The sequence below is a fragment of the Chiroxiphia lanceolata genome, chromosome 8 (assembly GCF_009829145.1).
Source record: "Chiroxiphia lanceolata isolate bChiLan1 chromosome 8, bChiLan1.pri, whole genome shotgun sequence".
Classification (NCBI taxonomy): Eukaryota; Metazoa; Chordata; class Aves; order Passeriformes; family Pipridae; genus Chiroxiphia; species Chiroxiphia lanceolata.
In genome coordinates, this window is record NC_045644.1 from 12,385,624 (window position 1) to 12,411,141 (window position 25,518).

At 39.0% G+C, this 25,518-nt stretch overlaps 2 protein-coding genes across 11 annotated transcripts in view; one reads left to right on the forward strand and one right to left on the reverse strand.

Moving 5' to 3' along the window:
• The window catches only part of CFAP43 (cilia and flagella associated protein 43), a 44,104-nt gene extending 25,203 nt beyond the window's left edge, over nt 1–18,901 (forward strand). For 4 of the 8 annotated variants that reach the window (XM_032694398.1, XM_032694402.1, XM_032694404.1 and 1 more), the window contains 17 exons: nt 486–602; nt 1,316–1,519; nt 3,254–3,460; nt 4,592–4,681; nt 5,159–5,236; nt 6,028–6,153; nt 6,706–6,825; nt 6,907–7,014; nt 8,468–8,554; nt 8,873–8,961; nt 9,343–9,547; nt 10,332–10,444; nt 10,977–11,133; nt 11,948–12,112; nt 13,585–13,665; nt 14,720–14,873; nt 15,528–16,578. In XM_032694398.1, the coding sequence (XP_032550289.1) occupies nt 486–602; nt 1,316–1,519; nt 3,254–3,460; nt 4,592–4,681; nt 5,159–5,236; nt 6,028–6,153; nt 6,706–6,825; nt 6,907–7,014; nt 8,468–8,554; nt 8,873–8,961; nt 9,343–9,547; nt 10,332–10,444; nt 10,977–11,133; nt 11,948–12,112; nt 13,585–13,665; nt 14,720–14,873; nt 15,528–15,685 (2,259 nt within the window). In that variant the 3' untranslated portion in view covers nt 15,686–16,578. Of the gene's footprint in view, nt 1–485; nt 603–1,315; nt 1,520–3,253; nt 3,461–4,591; nt 4,682–5,158; nt 5,237–6,027; nt 6,154–6,705; nt 6,826–6,906; nt 7,015–8,467; nt 8,555–8,872; nt 8,962–9,342; nt 9,548–10,331; nt 10,445–10,976; nt 11,134–11,947; nt 12,113–13,584; nt 13,666–14,719; nt 14,874–15,527; nt 16,579–18,508 lie in introns of those variants that run through there. The other 4 variants (XM_032694399.1, XM_032694400.1, XM_032694401.1 and 1 more) reach the window with 4 other exon arrangements.
• Nucleotides 17,798–22,199, reverse strand: SFR1 (SWI5 dependent homologous recombination repair protein 1). Of its 3 annotated transcripts, none has more exons than XM_032694407.1 (4): nt 21,739–22,199; nt 19,937–20,052; nt 18,419–18,805; nt 17,798–18,265 (listed from the first exon to the last, which is right to left on the reverse strand). In XM_032694407.1, exons 2-4 carry the CDS (start codon nt 20,030–20,032, stop codon nt 18,074–18,076), a joined length of 675 nt encoding a protein of 224 aa, XP_032550298.1. In that variant the 5' UTR covers nt 20,033–20,052; nt 21,739–22,199; the 3' UTR covers nt 17,798–18,073. The 3 variants fall into 3 exon arrangements, with proteins under 3 accessions (XP_032550298.1, XP_032550300.1, XP_032550299.1); XM_032694409.1 differs by lacking the exon at nt 21,739–22,199 and adding an exon at nt 20,966–21,104; XM_032694408.1 differs by lacking the exon at nt 21,739–22,199 and adding an exon at nt 20,914–21,104.
• Nucleotides 22,200–25,518: the final 3,319 nt, after the last annotated feature.

Here is a 25,518-nt window from a genome sequence, read left to right on the forward strand (position 1 = left end):
GCTGGAAAGGCGTGCTGATAAGCAAATAAGCAACTCTCTAATTTCTTGATCTCAGACAATGTATTTACTATTTACGGTATTGCTAAAAGGAGAGGTAAATCCTATTTTTCTGTGTGCAGTCAGTATGACTTCCGCTACACAGAACATAAAGGCAAAATTTAACCCTGATTTTTCCTATTTTAAACAGAGGGAGATGAGTCAAAATGATGATACTGGATTATCTCGAAGGTGGGGAAAGACTCAGTCATTTTACAAAAAATCTAGTTTTGGTTTAATTCTGTGAATAAAGAGGCCATATCCATAGATAATTTGAAAAAAAAAAATCTATTTATACTACGTTGTCTGTATTAATTAATCCTCAATTTTATTCCTGATTTTAAGAAGTCTTAGAAACTGTTTAGCATTCAGGTATTGAACAAATAAACTAATAGAGGCATTCTGAAGAACTTTTTACTTTGGGTTTTTTGGGTTTTAAATTTGAACAGTGCTTCCATATGGATTGTGAAGTGAAGAATTATCCACTGGAGGAACGCAGTAAAGAAGAGCTGGAAACTTTGGAGAAAGTTCTCCGGTTAAAGGATACCGAGACAGCTGATCTTAAGGTACAACCTGTTTGAAGTACTGCATAAAAGCATTTCAGATCAGGATGTTCTGAGATGGCATCTTAACAGTTCTTTATCTAGTTACATTCCCAAGGTCCGTTCTCTTGCTGTAGAAATTGTCAAGAAATTTTAAAAATATAAATAAAGATGAAACATTGTGGGTTTACACAGAAAAAAAAATGTATTAGTCTTAAATAACCACAGAATAGCTGAGTTTAGAAAAGCCCTTTGGAAGTTATCTTATCCAACACTCCCAGAGCAATTTACTCAGGGCCATGTGCAGTCAGGTTTGGAATATCTCCAAGGATGAAAGATTCCAAAACCTCTAGGGGCTACCTCTTCCCGTGTTTGACAACTCTCACAGTAAAAGGGTTCCCATGTTGTTTGACAATCCTTTCAGGAAAAAGAATCCCCCAAGCCTTTTCCTTCTTGATGCCAAACTATTCCAGTTCTCTCAGCCTGTCCTCGCATGTTAGATATTTCAAATCCTTAATTGTATTAGTGGCCTATTACTTGACTTGCTTCAGTATGCCCATGTGTTGTACTGGAGAATGTACAAATGGACCCAGTATTCCAAATATGATCCTTTCAACTTGTATTTATTTTGATCACTGAATTTAATGGAAGAATATAGTAGCCTTTAGAATTTTTTCATACGTTTGTACATGATCCAGTGGAACATGTAACACAGTGATCATGTTTGTGAAATGCAGGTTCAGAAGGAAGATCTTGAGACTGAGACTGTATTACCTGAGGAAGAAGGAAAGAAGGAAGCAAAAGCTGTGGCTGATGATGGTGAATCTTTCTGCCTGATTGGAAGTCTGAGCTCTCAGTATGGTGGAGACACATCTATCCTATATCACCAATGTGATTTGCACACCAAGGAGCAGAGAGTCAACCAGATAGTATTGTTGAAGGTGACATCTGAAATTTCTCTTACTGCAGTGACACTGTCATACCTGTTTGTTTTCACAGCAGTCACAGCCACTGTTAGATTTTGGGCATGGTTAGATTTGTTCACTAAACAATGGAGAGTTGCACAGGTCACTGAGTAATTGAGACAAAAGCCGACAAATGCACATAGTGCAGTAGAGTAGCATGTGGATTTGCCACCTCGGGGGTGGAAAAACAACATTTTTGTGAAATTGGTTACCCAATTTGAGGGTATCTGTGTTTGTCCACTGGTGCTTCAGTTTGAGTTTTCATAGCCAAAGATAGCTTGCACATCTCAGCATGCCCTGTGACAACATGACCTCTTTCCCTGTTACCTCTTTCCCTGTTATTTGCTGCTGAATGAAAGATCAGCTGGATCCTCACACTATTTCCTTACCCTACAGTCTCACCAACCTTTTATTTGGAGTCCTTAATGTTTCTGTTATTTATTATTCATTAGTATCAGACTCTCTTACTTTTCTTACCCTGAGCAGTTTATTAAGTCATAAACATGCTACAGAATAGGCTTCTTAGGAAGATGACCTGCAAGTGGTTAAATTAGTATAAGGCATTGCCTTCTCAGAGCTCTCTACAGCTGTAAATGGTAGCAGAGCAAAATGGTTAACCATTGTTATACATAAAATCTAATTGATGCACTAGTGTTTAAAGTAGATGGTAAAGAAACACAAGGAACACTTTTCACTTGGATATAACAAGATCTTTTTACTTTATGGCTTTAAAGACTCATATAACAAGGTGTAGATATATCTTCAGTGCTCTTGGCCAATGCAGTGAGCTTCCTAAGGGCTAGATGGTTGTCTAGACATTAAATACAGCCTTTTTCCTCCCAGCAACATGGTACCTTATCTGCCATCCTGCCTGACCACATCCTAACTTAATATTACATTATAAATCAATGAAATAATCATCAGACACAAATATTTATTGTAATACAAATTACAAACAGATAAGCATCTTAAAATATGAAGTTTAATGATAGAACTGAAATCATTCTCATGATGCATTTTAGTAAATTGACACAGTAAGAGAGGCACATTGTTTTCTCTCTTAATGTTCTAATTTTCTTTGTTGAGATCAGTTATTTATACTAAAAGAAGAATTTATCTAATAAGAATATGTACTTTTAAAAATCATTATAAGGCCTCAGGTGTTTAAAAAAAAACCAGTTTCCAATGTTTGTTTGTTTAATGGGCACATTTTACTTACATATGTCAGGGAAATTACATGAAAGCATATTGAAACTGCAGGTTGCATCAGGAAAGTATGTCCTTTGCTCTGACTCCCCGCACCTGGAATTTACAATCTCTAGATTTACAGGTCCCAGGTTTTTTTCATTGAACCACCTTCTTCTTCCAGCTGAAGAGGGCAAAAACCACAAATAAAGGGCAGCCTATTTTTTTATCTAGCTTTGGCAGCAGTTTGTTTCTTTCAGAATCTTTGTCAAATGGCAAATACGCAGAAGAAAATGAATAAAATGAATAAAAATTTCTAGGGGAAAAAAAAGATAATTTGTCCAACTCCGTTTAACAGAACTTGAGCTCTGTCCTTATGATTTTCACAAAAAGGCTTTACCAGTTTATCTCCCTGTCACATGTACAAATACACACATTTATGCTTCTGTTGGCTTGTGGAATAGTACATAAACACGGATGGATGTGACCTGTGCCGTACTGCTGCTTCCTTTTTTGGTGTTTCAGGACATCATTTACAAAGTGAAAACTGCTTTTAATAAGGAATTTGACATAGTTGCACAACAAAAGGAGCAGGAGATAGCACGAGTGAAAGAAAGAAACCTGAGGATCCGAGAAATCTTGGAACAACTTGACCTCCAAGTGGAAGTGTGGGAGCCAGCTCTTACAGATGATGAGATGCCAGAGCGAGCACTCACTGTTCAAGATTCAGAGGTGTCTGAAAAACACATCTTTCTATTTCACCCACTCAGTTACAGTTCTCTAATTCTTCTCATTTCCAGACATTGTGTCAGTACTGAAAAACCCTTAAAACAGATGTGTCTGTGTACTTAAGATCGTCTTTTTGGCTCATTTTCTTCCCTTTTCTTTTTAGGGAGAAAACTCTTAGTAAGTCAATCTGAAATGAATTAAATGTATACAAACTTAATTTACTGCTGTTAAAAGTTTATAAATGCCCATAAATTAGGTAGAAAATACCCCTGTTCCTGAGATTCAAACCAGGCTTTCAGGAATTGCTTCCATAGATAAGGGTTTCTCTGTTTTCTCTGAGCAACATTTTGAAACTAAGTATCTAAGTACTAAAGCATACTTTATGCTATACTTATACATCCAATTGATAATTTATAAAGGAACACCATATTTCTAATACAATACATTCCACTGATCTTATCTGCTCTTTTGGTCAGTCTTTTCCAGCTTCTCTCTGCTCTCTCACCAGTCCATGTTATTCCACTGTCAGAAAAGGCATGCATAAAAAACAACAGCAACAAAAAGGATGGTATAGTTTGTATTTTTAGGATATTTAAATATAGGTTTGGGGTCTGTTCAAAAGGAGAATTTTCATCTTGAGAAATATTATCATAGAGTGGAGATACAAAAAAGATTTAAGAATTAGTATTACACCACTCTCATGGTTTAACCTCAGCCAGCAACTAAGCACCACACAGCTGCTTACTCACTTCCCAACCCACCAGGGTAGGGGAGAGAATTGAAAGGGTAAAAGTGACAAAACTCATAGGTTGGGATTAGAATAGTTTAATAATTTAAATATAATAATAACAGCAATAATAATCAAATTGTAATAATAAATGTAATGAAATCATCATAATAAATGTAATTAAAAGAGAAAGACAGAAAACCCAGGAAAAACAACTGATGCAGATTAAAAACAATTGCTCACCACCAATACCCTGATGCCAGGGATGTACTGTACCAGCTACTTGGAAGTAAATTAACTCTATCCCAGCCAAAACTAGGACCACCATATTTCCAAAAATTCTTAGTCCACATGTGATCAAATTTGAAGAAAAGTACCCTGATACAAACCCCATTTTCTTCCTTCAGATTAAAGCTGAGAAATACTTGACTCAAGAGGAGAAAGAAAGAGCAGAAATGCTGGCTAAGCTTGAAATGGAAAAACGCCTTGCAGCTACGGTAATTAAAGTAGTGTCCTTTTACTGAATAGGCCTTTGTCTCTGGTTAGGCTTGTTTAATTAATGCCACACTGGAATATTCCAGTAATGTAGCATGGGAAAATAAATTTGAAATGGCAGGTAATGATGATGTGTGCCTTTTCCCTCTTGTTATTATTTACAATCAGAACTACGTAGACCAGCTGAGGGAAGAAAAGACAGAGCATTAGGCTCACTGTGAGACTTTTGGCATATTTCACACACATCACCAAAGAGCATTATTGCATTATTAGTTGACAAGGTGGTATTAGGTCATAGGTTGGACTCGATGATCTCAGAGGACTTTTCCAACCTAGTTGATCCTGTAACTGTGATCTCCTGGTGACACACTGAATAATCATAGTGGGGATCTAGAGGTGAACACTACGATCCTCCCCAAAACTTGCAATTACTACACTTCCTTTTGTACCTGAAAATATTTCTTTGTGGTCATTGCCAGGACGATGACAGACTGCGTGCTCTTGATGACATGATGGGTGGAGTGCTGGAAGTCAGAAAGGAAGACATCCTGAAAATGGTGAGATGTGTTTCTGTCATGTGGGTTCTTATGGTAATGTGAAATTCAACAAGGGAATATTTCCAACCTAAGTGACAGAAGAAAGCTGGAGAATTGGAGAATTGCATTATGACTAGATAGACTCCATAAGAGACTGTACACTGGATTCAAAGGAGACCACAAGATTCTACTGCCTGTATATGATTTACCCATCAACACCTGTCTCTATCACAGTGGAATACTGTAGGAACATAATCTACTATTAGCATTACAACAACTATATGCCTAGGGGAAGGGTCTATTATCCATGTCTTTGGTCTTACAGAAAAACACTGTGTTCCATTTAACTCAGCAAATACAGATAGTACAGTAGTAGAGGAAGAAAAGAATGGGAAGAAGTGTTGCAGAAAAAGGCGAGGGCAGACCCAAGCACTACCTTGGAACTGCTCTGTTTTGGAAAATTAGGACTCCACTTAGAAGTTAGCATGGAGTTAGATTTGGGGTTCTGAAACAGAAAATGTGGTATATCCTATATGGACAGTAGTATATTTGAGTACAAAATACTTGTATTTTACAAAATTCAGTAGTGAATACCTGTAAGCAAATAAGTGAGAATAGCACAATATATATACAGCAAAACTACTGGTGCAAGTAACAGATCAAAGCAATAGAATGTATATGTTATTTTGACTTAAGGCTTATACCTTTCTAAGAAATACCTTTCATTAAATTTGATGCATTCTATAGTTCGTTTGTGTGCTGACATAGACTTAATATTGCTTTTTAAGTCTATTTTTCTTTAATACTTCCAGAATATTCCTCCACCTCCTTTTATATCCAAGCCTGAAGATCTTTGGAGTGATGAAGAAAAGAAAATATTTGGAGAATATGAGAAAAAAGTCAAGGAACTGAATGAAGAAAAAGAAGAGTATAAAAAAGTAAATTAAAATGAGAAAGGAGTGGTTTTGTTCACAGTGCTCATGAGCAAAGTTTCTGATCTTTCTCAGGAGCAAGTTCTAAAAATGAATACTAATATATAGGATAAACGAAGAACAAATGCAGACCAAAGATCATGTGGTATATTAAATAAATCCTACCTTAGACAATAGAATAAGTCAATCTCCACTTATACCAATTAACACGTGCCAAAATCTGGGGTATCTGAAAAAGGTAACTTTCCTTCACAAATGGAATACTTGTATTCCTAAAATGTGTTTTTCAGGTTCCATTCCCAGAGTTGCTGATGCCATACACAAATAATACAATTATATGTATTCTTCAAAGTGGTATTTGAACTACATAACTTGGTAGCCTGGCACTCTCTTTCCAAGCAAATAATTTCTGGAGCCTTTTGGCTGAAGTATACAGTTCCATATTGTGCATTCTCCAGCATCTCATATATATATATATGTAGATATAAATATAGATATATCAGAGATTTTTTGTTCCTTCAGATGTAATATTGCTGTTCTTGTCCTTTCCTTCCCCAGACACTGGAAAATGAATGGAAGAAACTTGAAGCTTCTATCCATGAAACAACACAAAATTTTGATGAGACTGTCTGCAAACTCTCTGAAAGGAAAGTGAAATCAGAGATGGTCATCTACCAGGTATTGCAAAGAATAATAATTTTTCATCTCTGCCTCTGTGCAGCAGGAATGTTAAACATTTCTATTACAATAATTTCACAGGAAGAGCTCAAAATAGTCAGTCTCACCTGTGCTTTACTATTGGATGAGGAGTTGGACACTAGAGAAGCTGGACTTCATAATTGCCTTATAAAAAAGAAGAAAGAAAAAGTAAGTTACCGTTTAGAATGCTGTTCTTAAGAGAAGTATAATATTGACGGTACAGTTGCTTGTGAAGTCTGCTGTTTCCAAATCAAAATCTTGCCATAAAGGACTTCCTGACAATTTACAGGGTCACTGATTTTTCTACAACTTGTACAGGTAACATACATTATAAGTAGATCTGGTTTTTTCAATAAATACTTGGTTTGGTTCATCTGGAGTTCCTTGGTAAAATTCCATACATTCAGAAGGACATATTGCTATTTGCTTGCTACGTAAATTGTTTTTTAGTGTCCAGTATCAAGCTGGAAGTACCAATTATGATGTATTTATGATAGGAAGATGCACAAAACAATGTGTAATGCCATCACATTTTTCACTGAGGTGTCCAGTGCCTGCCAAGGCCGTGCTGAGTTGTGTTTGCTTGTGTGTCTGCATAGACAGAGGTGGCGTGTGAGTATCTGACCATGGAAGCAGAACTTACCATGGAGTACAAAGTGCTTATAGTTTTATCAACCAGTTTAATCTCCTGAAGAGTTTACCCATCCCTTCAAAATCATAGAGAAGTCAACAAAAGACTGGAGAGCACAAGTGGTAGGTCTGAGTTTCAATACAAGTGCTTACTGTGGTAGGCTGCAGGTTGGTTCTGCCTCTTGGGACAATAATATCCCATTTGCCTACTTTGTCTTCATGGAGCTGTTGATGAGTCCACAGATAATACACTAATGCCTCCCCATGTCAGATCTCCTACTCAACCTGCACAGAGCACTGTGCATGGAGCTGCAGGCAGCCTTTTTGTCTGTGAGCTACAGGGAGGGATTCCAAAGCAAGTATTTAGCCCCTACCAGTGAATAGGCTGACCTAGTTTTAAAATTATCCAAGCAAAATCTATACAGCTTACATTTTTCAAAATACTTTTTTTTTTAAATTTACTAAATGGTTCCATTGATATATCTTTTGTTCCCTGCAAACTGTCAAATACAACAAAATGGTTTCCCCAGCAGAGTATTAGCATTTAACAACCTCAGTAAAACAGATGACCTTAGTCCTGACACAGAGCAGAATTGTGCCATGACAATGGGGAGATAGCATTCTAAAATGAAGAACTCTCCACTGAACAACACTGGAGATTTTTTGACTGGTCTTACCTGGGTTGACATGAAAGGAAATCTCTATGGCAAGTGAAAAAAAAATGTCATCATATGTCTTTACATTCGGTAAAGTATTTCTAACACAAATTTCTTATGTTCTTAAGCAGCGGTCTAGTTTAATTTCACACCTGATCATCTTTTAGCAGTGTCTATAAGTGACCCCTGAAGAAGGCACTATATTGTTAGTAAAAATAGCTCACAAGATTTTCTCTAGAAATAAGGAAGTGTCAGCTTCATCACTGTATAGGAATAGCCATTCAGTGCTTCTGCTGGCTGAATTTCATTCCTGAAATCTTTTGATTTTGCTATAGGTCAAGAAGGCAAAAACAGTCCTGACTGCAAAAAGTAAAGTCGATGCTTACACAGGCACCTATAAAGATGCAGTAGATGAAGAGAAGGTGAGATTCTCGAGAAAGATAAGGAGGTACAGAAGTTCAAAGTTAATGTTGTGTCTCGATAATGAGAAGAACATACTTCTCTGTAAGCAGGAGTTCTGGTCAACTTGCTTATTATTAAAGTTAATAATGCTGAAATAAAGCAGTGGAGGACAGTGTGTGCACAGAAGAATGTATGGAATAGTCCAGATTCCCATGATGCTTGGGACTGCGTGGAAGATCACCATATTCTGTATTTCTGAGATATGGGCAGGTTGATGCTTTTTTAAAAAAATAGTATTGTGGTAACAAGAAAGCTTTCTTCCCTCTGTCCCACCCCAGACTCTGGAACGTCATTTTAGAAAGCAGTTTGCTGACACACCTGACGATGCCCTTGAGGAACTTTACCGACTTTACACGCATCGACCGAAGTAAGATCCCCTCTGATTCCATTGCTTAAACACTAATATTTCTTGTGAGCCAAGAATGAGAATGCTATTTATTTCAATAGTCTAAATTATTTTTCCTGCTTTTTACTGGATAGTTAACAATGGTTGATTTCCCATCACACTAACAATTGCTGTTTTGAGTATTTACATTTCCGTATTCACTCCACAAAATCTATTTTAAATGCAATCTAAATAATCATCAGGTCTCAAGACCATATATTCTTATTTTGTGTAAGATACAGTGTTACCTATTTGCTTTTTGCAAGAGATTGAGAGTATGAAACATTCTTTGTTGTTTGTGACCTTCATTTATGCAAGAGAAAATAAAAAGTAAATCCTGTCTGTGCTGTGTGTGTGCACTAGGAGCCCAAGGACAGAAATGCTCCTTGACACACCTAATCCATATGGGAACTGTTCAGGCTCTGAGGATTACGAAGATGCACTTAACCTTTTAATGAAAGCCATGGATGAACTGGATAGTCCTGAGCATATGCCTGAAGGCTTAGAGCAGTCTATATGGAAAAATTTTTGTCTAGCTAGACGAAAGAAAATGGAGAGTGAGGAGCTGGTATGTAAAATTCTTTATTTTGCCAGTATACTTCTTGATAGTTTTGATTCTTAAACTTCAGTGGAGTTCTCGTGTACGGTCAAACTAGTGATGAAATAACAATGCAGAATATATTAACTCCATTTGACTTTGAAAGTTTCTTCCGGCCACCTTCAATTCGAAACAACAGGGAAACCTTTAGTCTAATTCTAGCTGTAGTTGTTCTTCAGAGGAAAAATTAGGATATTAATATGGACATATTTGATCAGAATAATTGTGACCCTGATTTTGTTTCATTACAAATAAAAAGATAATTTTCCTTTTCTCTATCCGTACCAAAAAAATGATAAGGTATTTGATTCCCATCATCTGTTGGAGTCATTCTCTCCCATTAGCACTCTGCATTTACACCAGTGCATTCTCATGTTTTTCTAAAATATAAAGAGCAATTCTTAATGAAGGGTGTTTCTGAAAATTTCTAGCAATCTGTTTGTTCAGTATAAAAACATGAAGGTGTAAATCTGAATTATCCAGAGAAAGAGATATGTGAAATTTTACCAAAAGAGAAGGAAATATGATTTCCCTTCATGGGAATAAACTATGCATATAAGAATGACTAATTTTCTAAGCAGAGAGTAAGGATTGTAACCTCTGTGTCTCATTCTGGGATTCTCAAAGTACCAGGCTGCATATTTATATATACATATATTTTCTAAAGAACTTATTTTCTCTGTTCTTGAAGAAGCTTGTCCTGACGTACTGACAAAGCTGAAAAATTCAGACTGTCACAATGTTGCTTGCTTAGGTGAAAAGGAAGGCCCTTACACTGGCAGAGATTCAGGCCTTTTTCCAGAGAAGAATGGATGAAAATGAGAAGATGAAGTCACAAATAGAGAACATTTTCAATGAACTCACTTGGTAATTTTGCATCTTTTCTTAAGTTCAGCTACACTTTAGTGCTCCACCAACACAGAACCAAAAGTTACAAACAGAATTACACACCTGTGTTCTTAACACTCTTTTATCTAGGTTTCATTGCTGCTTGGACCTGCAATATTCCATTTTTCATGTACATAACATAATTTTCACATTCATTATCATTCAAGAACAACTCCCAGAATAAATTATACAAGAAAAGTGGTGCTGGCTGGAAGTCTCTTCTGTTTTCTTTTCAATTGGTGTTAAGGTTTTTTTTCAGTAACAACACTTTCTCTCAGAACATCTGCTGGAGTATGGTAAACTGAATCCAGTGGTTGAAAACTTCATGTATATATATATATATACACACACACCAGAATTTGCATATTTGTAGTTACTTTGGGAGCAATCAGAAGACAAGCTGTCAAGGACTAACCCCTATATGAACACACCACTTACTGGTAATTAATATAAATATTTATATAATCCTGTTGAAATCACTAAACACTGTTTTTGTTTTCTGCCATTTTAGGTTGCAGGAGAAGAAGATGAAACTTCAGCAGAATTTGACTGTCCAGTTTGTGCTAAAACAAGGACAGGTGGAATTGGAAAATACTGAGATCCCAGACTACTCTGATGCTATTCTCATTAAAAAGAGTGTTGTTGAAGAACTGAATTGCTCTATCTCGGTAATTATCTGAAGGAAATTTAAACTTTTTAAACCAATGCATTGTCCTTCAGGGGCTCTGCTTTTTTTCCAGTTTGATGTCTACTTTCATTTCATTACAACACACCACCAGGCTCAATTGTAATCTAGAAACTATTAAGGATTCTCTAATGTCTCTTATCAGGATGTAAAGATTGCAGTGCAAACTGCTTTCTTGATATTTGATCGATACGCTTCAAATCAATGAAATGGCAGCAGTTTCTGGACACACCATCACATATATATTGTAAATAGAAACTTCTAATATCCTAGACACCAGGTGGAAAATTCCCTCAAGGCAAACTTATAGTCATGTTAAGAAGCATTTGAACAGTAGCTTACGTTAAGATTTAAAAAATTAATACAGTTTTTTTATGTAAGGTGAAATTGCTGATGATATTTAAAACAGTCTTTTTTAGACATTCCAGCTGTACAAAAATTGCCTTTTGCTGCTCCTGCACGAAGCCTTCAGTAACAACAGTAAAATACCTATATTTTGTAGACCTAAAATGCTTTCCCATTCTTATATAAGGTAGAAAGATGGAGATAGAAAGATGGAGAGAGATGTTAGTTGTCATTTTCTTCATCTACTTCTATGATCCAAGGCTGTGACACAGGGCATAAAAGGGAACAGATTTCCATGAAAGATAACCATCTGGAGCAAAGTCTGGAAAGAGACTGCAGTATAGCCTGTTTAACTGACTAAAATTATAACTTTGGAAGCTTGCCCATCTTGTTGCAAACAATTATTCCATAATCTGTAAAATGTGTTAATTAAGATTGATCTACTTTTTCAGACTCAAGGAGAAAAAAAAATTGCTGCTATAATAGAATTCAAAGACTTCTCTAGAGGGATACGTCGGCTGGAATGGGAGCACAAGAAAATGAGAATGCAGATAGAAGATCTGAAAGAGAAGGCTCGGGACATTGTAATACTACCTATTTCAAAAGACTGCCAGCTAGTGAGTTGCTTGCTCTAATATATATTTTGACTGCAGAAAATTATGCTGCCTGTACCGGTAAGAAAGATCATTTGTATCTCGTAAGTCTCTTACTGTAACAGAGAAATGTGATGCCTAATAGGTCAACAATTCAGCTTTCAAAGGGAAGCTTTACTCATTAAATTGATCAGTGATGAAATTCTTTGAGATGTTGAGGTGTAAATTAAGGCAAAATTAGCCTTAACTCTTAGTGTTTCAAAATTGGCAAGAGTAAGGATTTAGGATTTTGCAGCCACGAGGCACAGATGTTTTAAAATCGATCAGCATCCTTTTTAAATGAAAGGTCTGAGGTGCCCCCATCTGGTACCGCACAGAAATACTGTAACTTTTGCTCAGTAAACAGATTGAGCGTTCCTACAGGAGCCTCAGTGAGTCCCACCCACTCACTGCCGTTCGCTGGCCCAGCAGCAGAATGACAGGGAATTGTTTGCCATCTCTGGCAGACAAGAGGGAGCAGCCGGCCGGCAAGGCAGCACCCACACAACTTTGAGCACGCCCAGCTGGCAGGCCAGGAAACATGGGTAAAGATTGTGGGAGCGAGCCAAGGATACCACTGGGAGAAGAAGGGAGGAAGAAGCAAGGTTGTAGGGAAAGCCTGAGGGTATCACAGTATGGGATGTAGAGGACTGCAGGCAAATCTGAGGATCTTGAGGTGACGAGGTTGGGGGCATAAAGGTTTGAAGTAAAGGATGTTGGAGGATAGGAAAGCTGGAGATATTGCAGTGGGGAGAGCTATAAAACACGGAGAAAAGGAAGTGTTGGACAGCAGGTAAGGATATTGTGATTCAATCAAAAGATTAAAAGAAAATCCAAACCACATGTTTTGCTCAGTCTTCATTTGTTTTGCTGCTCTCCACAATGCTGGTTCTGAATACAACCAAGGGACTTCCACAACTAGCACAACAGAACAGCTTTCCAAAGAGGTACCATTCTTCATTTGATAAAGAGGTATTTTAGTAGCAGTGTGCTCAAGGAAAAAAAAAACAATAAATTCTCTGAAATATCAATTACTATGCAGATAGAACAATAAAAGAAGTAAGAATTACTAGGAAGCTGAGAGACAGAAAATAATCCTTTTCCTCTCTAGCCTAAAGACACACTGTATAGCACTTTGGCCTCCAGCTATGTAAGCTTAGATTGCATTATAAGCAAAAGTATAGCTTGGGGTTTTTGACAATCTCAACAAATTTGTTTGGTCTTTGTTTCCATTAACACATGACAGATAACATTCTTTTTAACAGCTGCACAGTCTACTATTCACAGTGTCCAAGAATATCTTTACGATGTCCATTTATGATCACTAGTAAGGCTTTCCACTGTAGAATTCTAGGTTTTTTGCATTTCACACAGTATGATAGCCTTTATAGAAGTGTGGAATTGTTAAGAATGAACTGGCATAATAAGATCATTTCTTTCTGGTTTTATTTCTTCAGTTCCTAACTGTGCAGAACTACGGCAGCCACATCGCCCAGCACATTGCAGGGATGGAGGAGACTCTTCGTTTCATGGATAAGGTAAATCCTAAGGGAACCACCACATTTGAGACACATCCTTAGTTTAAATGCAACTCCTTGCCTTCATTAGCAAGAGGTGTTTGTAAGGAATAAGAAATAAGTGCAGTTGATGAGTGCGTGCTAACTCAAGGACTGTTGGAGTACAGCCACAACAGCAGACACAGATGAATATATATATAGTCATGTATTTGTCCATCTGGCTTTCAACAGTTTCTTCAACTTGAGCTGTGCTGGCTACAGCAGCAGTTCTCTAAAGTCTTTGGAAGCAGTCATCATACATGAATTGCTGCAGAGATCAACCCTATGGAGAGACATCTACTTGCTCTGCTACTGGAGTTAAATGCTTTCCTGTCCTGAACATCTGAATGCAGATCTTCTAATCATTTCTTACACAGCACTGCTCATAAAAGTCACTCTTCCGTTTCTAATGAGGCATTCTTTCAGTCCTTACTGATAAATGTTTCTCTCCAGGAGCACCAGCCTATTCATAATATCCCTACCCCCCTGTATTCAAAATAACACACACAACAATCTGATTTGTTGGCTCCCTCATCTATTTCATCCCTCAAATTATGATTATCCTTGTTTTTAAGAGTTTCCACTAAATTTTTCCAAGTTGCACTAGCTGACAGCAGCCTCCTCTTCAAGCTTTAGTATTTATCTTGTCCCTTTACAGCCCATCCATCAGCTTCAGCACAACAACCCTTTCTTCAGCAGCTCCCAGCAGCCAAGAGCGTTTCCTTAACTCACTGATTCCATTGACTTCCTTTCCTCTCTTTTCCTTTCAAGTTTTATCTTTAATATCTCTCTCCCTGACCCATACCTCTTGGTTTCTTGGCTGGTCCTTACATTAGATCTCCATAAACATACTGAGATACAGCATGTGAAAGACACCATACAAAGTCAAGCTTAGAATGTGCTACCAGTCAAATCAAAATACATGAACGTTTATTGAGCTACAACGCAGTGCTTAAAATTATGTTTCCATCATGTTTGTCTGAACAGCTTTTTTTATCACCTCATGTATTTGCTTTATTGATTTCAAAATGGACAGTTGCACGAGAAGAATGTGAAGAACCATCGGAAAAAAATTAGAGAGCTGAAGAAGAGCATCCGTTTAAAAGAGGAAGCGAACTACGAGCTGAGCCTGCAGCTGAAGGAAATGCTTGTCTCTGTTTCAGAAAGGAGGCATATCTTTGAGGCAGCTGGTGAGTCCAGTAAAGCACTTAAAGTCACAAGCAAAGAACAACATTCAGAAAATAACTCCGAGGCTATGCAGTCCTGTTCCCCACCATCAGCTGAAGGACAAGGAGTGCCTGTGTATTCCTGTATGAGCGCAGTTAGCAGAGTCCTTCCTACCAAAACCTAACACTGCTCACTGAAGAGTGTACCTGGAGATCGTGCCTCTTCTAACCAAAGCTAGCTGACTAAATTCCTGAAACTATTCAAGTAAAAATATTATAGTCATTAGTAACTTCATTATACAACATGCTTTCGTTCTTTCACAGAGCTGTTCAACATGCTTCTTTCCACCCTTCCAAGGGAACAGAGGAAGTAGTGTGGAGTTGAGAATGGTATTTGCTGTTAGAAAAACTGTAGAGATCTTTCCACTAGAGGAAAAGTTACAGATTTTCAAAACAGTGGGTACTTGCTAGAAACTAAAGCAAGTATGCTCAGTGCCTTTTTGAAATATTTTCCTTTATTCAGTACTATAAAGGCTTTTAAGCCCAGCTGTGAGCCTTCTTTAAAATGCTTGCCTATTTTATACAGAATTTGGAATAACCCCAGGACAGGTACAATATAAATATAGACTACACATCCCCTATGAGCACAGGCTAACCCTTATATTTTGTTTTATGCAGACACACGGGATATTTCTGAAAAGATTGCAAAGCAGCGTTACCAAGAGATTTTGAAGCAGAAAAACCTACGGGATCTTATAAAGGAACAGAAAGAAGAGTTTGCAAGTCTTCAATCAGAACTTGAAATACTGAGAACAAGAACACCCCCTCATATATAAAAAACAGAGTCCAGGTAGATCTATAATACCATGGTCTTGTCTAAGTAAAAGAGCTTTGAAAGCTAATTTTTCTCCCTGAACTTTTCTTTCCAGAAAAGATTTCTTCTGTAATTTCCTTAAAAATAACTGCACTTTGAAAGATGCATTTTTGTCTGGTTTGTGTATTTCACACCTGGTCTTATCCCCATTATACTTCAGTTGATGAGATTTATTTCTGCTGGTTTCATTATATAAACCATATAGCTCATTATAGAAAACAAAGGGTACAAGAAATTGTGGACTGAGAAGAACAGGTGTATTTGTATGTCCACTGTCTGCAATATGCAATTGTAGAACATTTTGAAGTACTGCAAGCAATCTCTGAAATTGCATCTGCTAAAATTCATGTCTGTGGCTTTGACTTAATATATTTACACCTGTGATGGCCCAGGTGCAGGTTGCTGAGAAGATGTAGATGCGCTTCGTCAGGGCCATGTGTGCTACTTGGCCCAGTCCCAAAAGCTGCTGTGCCTTCACAGCATAATTACCCACAGCCAGCAGTAGCTGTGGCTGCTGCCACTGGCAGAATCACAGGAAAACCAGGTTTGGAAGCATCTGGCCTCCTGAAATAGCTTCTGGCATCTCCCACCCCCCTTTGCACTGATGCAGTCTATTCTCCTGCCAGATCCCTCAAAGACACCTAAGAAAAATAAAGAACCTGTGATAAAATTAACTACTGCTAGAGCCTGATCTACTTACTCAGGCATTCTCACTTTTTATTTCCCTGTTTCCCATGGTGTGAAATAATTCTTCTCCTTTCATAAATTCACATATCTAAGCTCATTCCATTTTGAGAGCAGCACTAGTTTTGATACCTTAGCTTAATAAAATTCTACACTTGTAAGAAAAAACTACTTCTGTTGTGATCCTGTACAGCACCTCCTTTTTTGTTTTACCATCTCTAACTGGGATCTGTAAGGATGCTAATTACATCTTGCTTCTTGCAAGACTTTTTCTTCCTGCTGAAACTTCCCTAGAAGCAGCAGAGTTCTGAATCTGCCAAGGATCTCAGGGAAGATAACTGGCCCCTGCACCAGGCACCATCATCTTTCTTCACAAACCTAAAGAAGCAGAAGAAATAGTGCTTCAGTACTCAAAATGTGATTGGCCATAAAGGTTGTTCTGCATTAATTCTCTGTGGACACCAACAGTCAGTATTCTTAAGAGCAAGTTCTAGGTACAGATTTAAGTCTAATGAGCCATATCAATGTTAAAAGGGTCTGTATGATCTTTGATTTTATTTCCCTTCAGATGTCTAAGGAATTATTTCCTTATTAAGGAAATAGGATATGCCACTTGTAAACAAAACAGTTAACGTATAATCAATAAAGAATGTGATCACATAGAAAACAAGATTCATAGCAGGGAGAGTTGTAGAGTAGTTAAGATTTATGTATTGTTACACTTGACAAGCAGTGATTTTAAGGAATATAAAAGCAGGCAGAAGTCATCATGCTCTGTGCTTAGGCCATGATCAGAAAATAAGCAATTTCAACTTAAGATAAAAAAGCTTTTGAAAAATACATTTATTGGAGAATAAATTAAATGGTAAAGTTTTGTTCAGCTTTATGATGCTGTGTTTGAAGCAATCCCATTAGACAAGGCCTTATTTTTCTTATTTATTTAAAGAAAGAAAACACCTTGGCTCTCAAGCGTAGTAGTAGAGTAGAAAGTTGGTTGCAATTTTCTTGCCTTCCCTTCTATTACCTCAGGCTGGGGCAGAATGATTATGAGACAGTGGCCTTGAAGGTGACTGTCTGGACCAGTACCTGAAAGCAATTGCATTGTGGCACATATCCCTCAGTAACAATTAAAGCCAGCAAGAACATCTTATCACAGCCTCAGAATATTAACATCATGAAAACTAGTTATCTTTACTTAACCCACAAAATCCTGTCATTGGCCTTCATTAGCTGACTGGTAGCAGGAAGACATTTGTAAAATGGGGATGTATTTATGAATAAAAAAACTGAACTCTTCCCCATCTGAACACAAACAGAAATGACAATTTGAGTTATTTCAACAGAAGTAACCATACAAAGACTAACCAAAGAATGGACTGCTTTCTACCTGTTAAAGTACAATCTCATTTTATTTTTATTAAATAAAAATTAACTGACCAAGTCATTAAGCCAGGTTCTCCAAAACACTAAAAGTTTGATCTTTTCCAATAAGTAATGCCTTTTACAGTGCCTACTGTATATAAGTACAAAGCTTTACAAGTTTCTCTGGAGAAAACCTCCTAACCCCAAAGCATCAAGTCCACTGCCTGATCAACACTTCTGACATGATCAGAATTCACTTGGTCTTTTCTGCTTTTGTGTCTAATGAAAGCTTTGCAATTGTAGATTATGCATCTACAAAATCTTCTTCTGTTCTGCTGTAGTGCAATAACTGGTCTTCTAATCCAAAAGTATCGATCAGCTGAGTGAGACTCACTTTCTTGCCATCTGCAGAAAAGGCCGACTGCAGTTCATACAGCATCAGCTGGGTGCTGCTTCTCCATTTCACTATCAAAGCCTGCAGTTCACACAGGTTGTTCTGCAGTTGGGACAAAAGAAAACAAAAAAATTGTCATTTGCTGATACGTGGGAAGGTTTGTTACCATGCAGATATTTTTATAAAATGCCTAAAACTGAGACAATACGCAAACACCACACACCCCAAAAGACCAGTGAGTCAGTATTGCCTCACCTTGGATCGATACATCTTCACCAGTTTGAGCCTACGAAGTAATTCTTCCTTCTCTTGCACTTGTTTCACCAGCCTAACTTTTTCTTCCAGGGACTGTTGCTGACTGAGATCAACTGGTGGCACATCTGAATTCTCTGCTGATCCACTGGGATCACTCTCTCTTGAGGGACTTCTGAAACATGCATGTGCAGTGCTGTTTCTTTCAAGGTCTTCAGGACCATCCTGTAATCTGGAACAATCTGTACTTGTCACTGGCAGGCACCCTGTGTCAGCCTCAGCACAGTCTTTTTCTTCAGTGTCTATTTTGAGCCGCTTTGCCGCTGTAAAATTGGCATTAAAGGAACGTCTTGTTTTCCGTAATCGCTCCCTCAGAGCTGCACTCATTTGCTAAAAAACAAACAAACAAAAGCAGGTGGTCAGCATAATCTTAAATTTTGATCAAATCTCAAATAACTGTTTACCTGGTTAGTATTGATACAGAAAATGTAATATATTTAACAATCATTGTAAAGCCAGACTTTGTGATTCTCTCTATAGCCTTGACAAACTGGAACAAAGCTAAATTCTTCTTTCCACATGTATCTGCACACGCAACTGCAAGATAAGGAAAGATGTAGCCCCACATTTTCTAGGACCAAATCCTGTATTCTATTGAGCCAAACCTACTTATCTAGTCTTTGTGTAGAAGAAATATGGCATATTTCAAACTTGGCTGAATCTATTCTATCAAGTTCAATTTCCCCCTCTAGTTTAATGGTTTTTTTCTGCTATTCCATCTTATTACACATATACATCTGTATTAGCAGTAGTGTAAAACATCTGTATTCTACTTGAGCATATTACAAATATCTGTATAATTTTTACTTGTTCATGCTTTGAGATACTTCACTGATAAGCATTTAAAAAGTTTTTTTTCCTCCGAAATAAGTTAACAATTATTTTTTATAACGTGTCCAACATTTTTACGTCCAGAAATACACTAAAATACAGGAGTGTGGGATCAGTTAAGGAATACTTGCAAACTAGGCCTGTCCTGCACAGAGCTGGATGCTGAGCATGACAGCATCACCATAACAAATGCCAGGATCAAGACCAAAGCAGAGCTCAGCACTATGGAGAACATACAAACTGAAAGCAGTCTACTTTGTTCCAGTGCAGGCAGAAGTTACAGAAAGTCATCCTGCATGCACAGCAACACAGAAAACTAGGATCTGAGAAAGCTGAACATGACAGGTTAAAACAAACAAAAAAACCCACCACAAACCCTAAACAGTATTTAAGTGTATTAGTATGGCATTTGGGTTATGTTGCTCCATCACTTGGTATTCACAGCAAACATCTGCATATTCAGAGCAAAGTGTACCAAGCACATTCCTTACCTGGACAACCTTGTAGCTACGGTTATAAGGTACCTGTCTTTAGCCTTCCAGCACTATCTCAGTGACCTCTCACTCCTTGATTATTTCACAAGCATTCTTTAACTGTGAAGAATCACATTACTGGCAAAAGTTTCCATACCTGTTTCCCTGAACTAGTCCCCCGTGGAGGTGCTGCTCCAGAATCCTTTGGAGTATCACACAGAGATGGCAATTTATCTAGCACTGGTTCTTCCATCTCGAGATGGATAGCAGTCTCTGTTAAACAACAGAATGAATTATGGTGTCATTTTCATGTGATTATAATGAGCCATGTGGCTGCAGAAATGAGTAAAAAGCTCCATCAGGAAATTCTAAGGCTTATTTTCTAATTAGCATGTTCCAAAAAGGTGTCTGCATCAGTTTCACAACTGTTTCATGTGCTAAGGAGCATCTTCCTTTGCGAACTACTTTTCTTCAAGAGGATGCAAGACACTACTAACTGCCACAAAGTATCTTACCATGAATTTTATATATTATTTTTCCCTCACTCCTAAAGCTCTACAGACTTTTTTCTTTAAAAGATGAAAAATATTTATAAAAAGCCTTACAGGTATTATCCATTGTAAATTTTTTTCCTATTTGACATCTTCTTTTAAGTGTCTGCCTAGAAATCCAAGGTCAGATCCTGAAGCGTTGAACTCATCAAAAAAGCTCACTCCAAACAAAGTGTATTTTCTTAACCTGAATGACCCTTACTGCTTGTCTAACTCAAAGGAATAGTTCCTAAGTCAGTTGTTAAGAAACAGTCCTTTCATTTAACTGCATCCCAAGCAGCGATAAAAGGATTGTTGGGAGCCAGGACGATTTGTTGTACACATGTATAAACAAATTTTTCTGCAGAACAAAATAATTGGGTATCCAGGTCTGTGAAAATAATCCACTTTATCATTTGATCCGTCTGGGGAATGCTGCTTAAAAAAGTAATTACTCACCCAAGTAGAACTTTTGACTAACAGTAAACATCCCCCTTTTGCTCAGAAAAGTGCTTTAATTAAAGTGGAAAGTCACCCCTCCCAGCACGAACCAACTGCAAGTCGATTTGGCAATGTTTAACTTAGTTTAGCACTTGTGAAGCACCTGCTAATGACCAGAATGCAGCTGGAAAATCGACAGCTACACCTCTGCTCACCTGCAAATTGCAATTAGGAGTTTTGGAACAGAAGCCTCTCAGGAATAAAATCCTGCAAACAAGTGACTGGGCAACACAAGACCGGCACGAGGGGGGCTTCCTCTTCAGAGGTGAAAAATGCCAAAGCTTCAGTATGCCAACGCCTTAATAACCCAGCAACCCGGCTCTTCCTGGCTCTCTACCAAAGGATGCAGGTCCTCATTTATCTTACAAGTCAACGTTCCCCCCCAGCTGTTCGAAACCGAACATACGGAACTCCATTAAAAAGCCCCAGACCTCAGGAAAGAGTCCAGTTAATTGGGTATTTTAGTAATCCATCAATTAAACAGAAAGCTCACAGCATCCATTAAATACAATGGAAGTTTATCAATATTATTTCTTAATGTAAGCAAAAGCCTACATTATGCCTATGTATACAGTATGTCACAAACACGTAATTCAGTAAATAGCAAAATAATTTCAAACCTAAGAGCTATCTTAAATAGATAGCTTTTAAAAACCCCTTAAAACCTATGCCTCTCTGCCCTTACTTTCTAATGCAGATTAATCTTCCAATGACCATAAGTACAACAAATACTTCGACAATGCTCTTCCTTAACAGCACGTTCACAGATCTCCTGCACTCTTAAAATCCTCCCCAGCATCACAGCCTAAGAACCCTTGGCATTTTCAAGCACTGATGCTTTTCACCACACAGAAAAATAAGTCTGTTCACTAAGTAAAGAAAACCTGGGTTAAAAGGGGAAGAGACAATTTTCCACTTCGCTACTTACTTGATTTTTCACTCTGACCAAGTCTATGAAGCTACGTCCTCAGTTTTCCTGCTTATAAGTACGTTATACAACAGAACGCACTCCTTTCACTTTCTCAACTTAAGGCTCTACTAACACTCAATAAAACTTTTCCCCAGCCAGCTTTCCACCCCCAGAGAAGCGGGACGAAGGCTGGGCAACCCAGCGACAAAGACACAGGCCCGAGGAGCCCGTTCTGAGAGGATGCACCCCGGGGGGTCCTGAGGCACCCCAGAAAAGGTGCCACAGCACAGACCCGCAGCGGCTGCAGAGCGAGGGGAGGCCCCTCGGGGACCACGAGGCCCCGGGGCGCGGACGAAGCGAGGAGAATCCCGGCGGGCCCGGCCCGGCCCGGCCCGGCCCGGCAGGATCAGCTCCCGCTGCCCGCGCTCGCTCCAACCTCCCGCCGCCCGGGCAGGAGCGGTACCGCGCCTGCGCCCGGCGCGCGCCCAGGCGGCGCGGGCTGTTTGCGCCTGCGCGCGGTGGGAGGCGCTGTGGGGCTGCGGGGCAGGCGGGCGCGCGGAGCCTGATCGCGATCCCGATCCTGATCCTGAGGGCGGGCAGCAAACGCGGGGTTAGCGCCGCCCCCGGCGTGTGGTGTCCCTGGGGACCTCGTACACTCTTGCATCTGGGCACGCAAGGCGGTGCTGTGTCCCTCAGGCCTCCCACCCCATGGCTGGTGTCTGGGCCAGGTGCCATCTCACAGATTACAGAATCAGTTGGGTCGGAAAAGACCTCTGAGATCATCGAGTGCAACCTATGACCCGACATCACCGTGTGAATCAGACCATGGCACTAAGTGCCATGGCCAGTCTTTCCTTAAACACCTTGAGAGATGGTGACTCCAGCACCTCCCTCGGCAGCCCACTCCAATATCTAATTGTTCTTTCTGTGAAGAAATTCTTCCTGATGTCCAACTGAAACCTGCCCTGATACAGTTTAAGGCTCTAAGACAGTGTTCCTGGAGTGTCCCTGGGCCAGGGAGAGGGGCTCCTGCCTCAGCATGGAGCACGCCGCACCATGGATGGCATGGTGGGCCCAGACTTTGGCACAGCCAAGGGAACCACAACTCTCACCTCAAGCTACCATTGCCTTTATCACAGACACTATCTCCTCCCAGAAGGGGAAAATCTGTACCTGAGGAGCAGGACCTGAGCAGTGTTGTCTTGGTTGTGAGGAAGGACAAGTGAAAATGAAGAAACTTGACTGGAGAAACAGGCAAGGAGATTGAGACAGTGACAAGGAGCAGCCCCAGCTGTGGCTGCATCCTGCAGTTCAGGATTGCAGAGTGCTCTGGCGCTCGAAGGTGCTCCTGAATCAAACATGATTTTCCTGTCTTTATCAGCAAACATCCCTTCCATGCTGCACACTTGGCTTCCCCACGTGGATTTATGTTTTTTAAAACTAATTTGTACACAATGTTTTTCCAATATAACTGTCAGGACTTACAAAATGAGCTGTGGAAGCCATAACAGGGACAGCTCCCAGCCTGCAGGGATGAGGTACCAGTGGTTCCTCCAGCACTTCCCACAGCCAGACTGGCCCAAGCTGCCCATGGACAACTCACACAGCTGTGCTGGGAGCTGCATGTGGGGTACAGGCACCCACATGCCCTCACTGGATCATGCCCTTGGCTTGTGTATCAGAAATGCATTCATTTCCTGCCTGGTTCCTCCTCACAGCTACAGATGAGGATGCTCAATTTTCTCTTCACCTTGTGTAACTCTCATCTGTATTGAGATCAGAGACAATCTTGAACTGTGTGGTGAGTAAGCACTAAATGTAGGTGTAACACATTAGCAGTTGCTGTGCTTTAGACCACAAGTATACATAGATTCACTCACTCCAAGTAGGATTTGATAGGGATGATAGCAACCTTTTACTCTCCTGCAGTAAAAAGTATCAAAACATTCAAAGCCCATCTAGACCAAGTTGTTTTGGGAAATCCGAGAACTTGAGGCTCTTAGGTCACTCCTTGTATAAGATTTTATCTGTCAGTGAAATTGATTTAGAAAGAATATTTTCAGTAGCAAATGTGGGAATTTAGATTATGTGGCTAAGTCGTACAATCAAAAAAAACCTGGCATGACACCTCAAGTGTCGAGGCAGTTTGGAGGCATTTTTTAAACCAGCACCTTATTTATTTTTTTAAGACCTGCAGCTAATTTAATGTCATTAATATTTTAATTTTTTGATGAGTTAAAAATGGACTCCTGAGTGCAACAGTAAAAGTGCTAATAGAACTTCTGCTGCAGATTTATCAACTGTGTTGGACCTCAGATACTCTGGAGCTTTGAGATGGCATGTCTCCAAGTTCACAGGGTATTTCCTTCAGTCTCAAGTATGGTCCCTGCTTTAAATTACTCATGCTCTGTTGTACAGACATGTTAACAGATGAGTTGCACAAGAACAACAGAAAGTTTGAGATTTTAGATCATTTGCCAGGCAAGCTTCCAGTAAGATTTTACAGGAACATAGCACATGAAAAAGTCATCCTGTGCATTATCATGGCTCTTAATTAGAGCAACGCCCATGTGCCCCACCCCAAGTGGGATTACAGTTGTTTGGGACTGTGAATATGGAAAGATGGTGCCATATGTTGGATTTATGAGTTTAGTGTACTACAAAAAGACTAGAGAAAAGGAAATATTTTCATCAGTATTCACTGATGGGTAATCACTCATAAATCACACAAATAAAAGATATTGTTCAGGTTGATGTTTCGTGTTTAGCTGTGTTTACCACATTTAGTTATGAATTTACTTGGTATTAACACACAGTACTACAAAAACATGACTTGCTCAAGACCTTTCTGGAGGCCCCTGATGGAGTTGGGAATTAGGCTGTCATCAGGCCCTATCCAGTGACTATCCAGTACTTTTATTGCAGAAACCCAGTAGTGATGGATATTATGTTATCCTCAACTTAATGATGGCAAACCAGAGTCAGACTAAAACCTTCCTCTCAAAAACTGCACATCTGCTTCCCTTGAGGAAAACATATAATCCATATGTTATTGATATGGGATGTTTATGGCACACTGTAGAGTGTTTCTCATGCTGTTTAGTTAAGTTCACCAGTATGTGCAACAGTAGCACATTAATTGCAATACAGTCTTTATTAAGCCCTTTTAATGGCATTGTTTTATTTCTTTTATTCCTTCTGTGATCAGAATAGTTTTGGGTAAGTAAAACACAAGAAAAAAATGCATAGGAAATTGTGCACTGGGCAATAAAAGTATTGAGCTCTGTTTGCTGAACATGCTTCTCCCTTCAGAGAAACTTGTTTTCCCAAGAAACCAGTAGGAAAATGTGCTTCCTGGTTTTATTTTCTTTGGTATTTCTGTGATGACATTTTAAGTGATCAGATAGGTTTTTTTTCTGAGTGTACTCCGGTTTGTCTGCACAATTGAAAGATATTATCTATGTATTAACTCCAGAACAGCACTAGTGCTAACACAGCGGCACTGATGGGACGAGGACATGTTATAATTCCCCTGTGGGCATCCTCTGTAGTAGAAAAGCCTAAGTGGAAAGTAATATTAAAGGATACTGGCTTTGGGTTTAGAGACTCCAGTTTGACCTTTATGGGTTCTTCTCTTCCAGAGTGCCAGGAGCATCCCAAAACTTCCATTTAACAGTTTGCTGGGTGCACTAGTTTAGGCCTTTTCTCATTAACGTTGCCACTCAGTCACTGGGATGTTAGTCAACATATTGCACCTTAGGGCACATCTGCATTATCCCCTTCTCTCGTTCTCCTGAA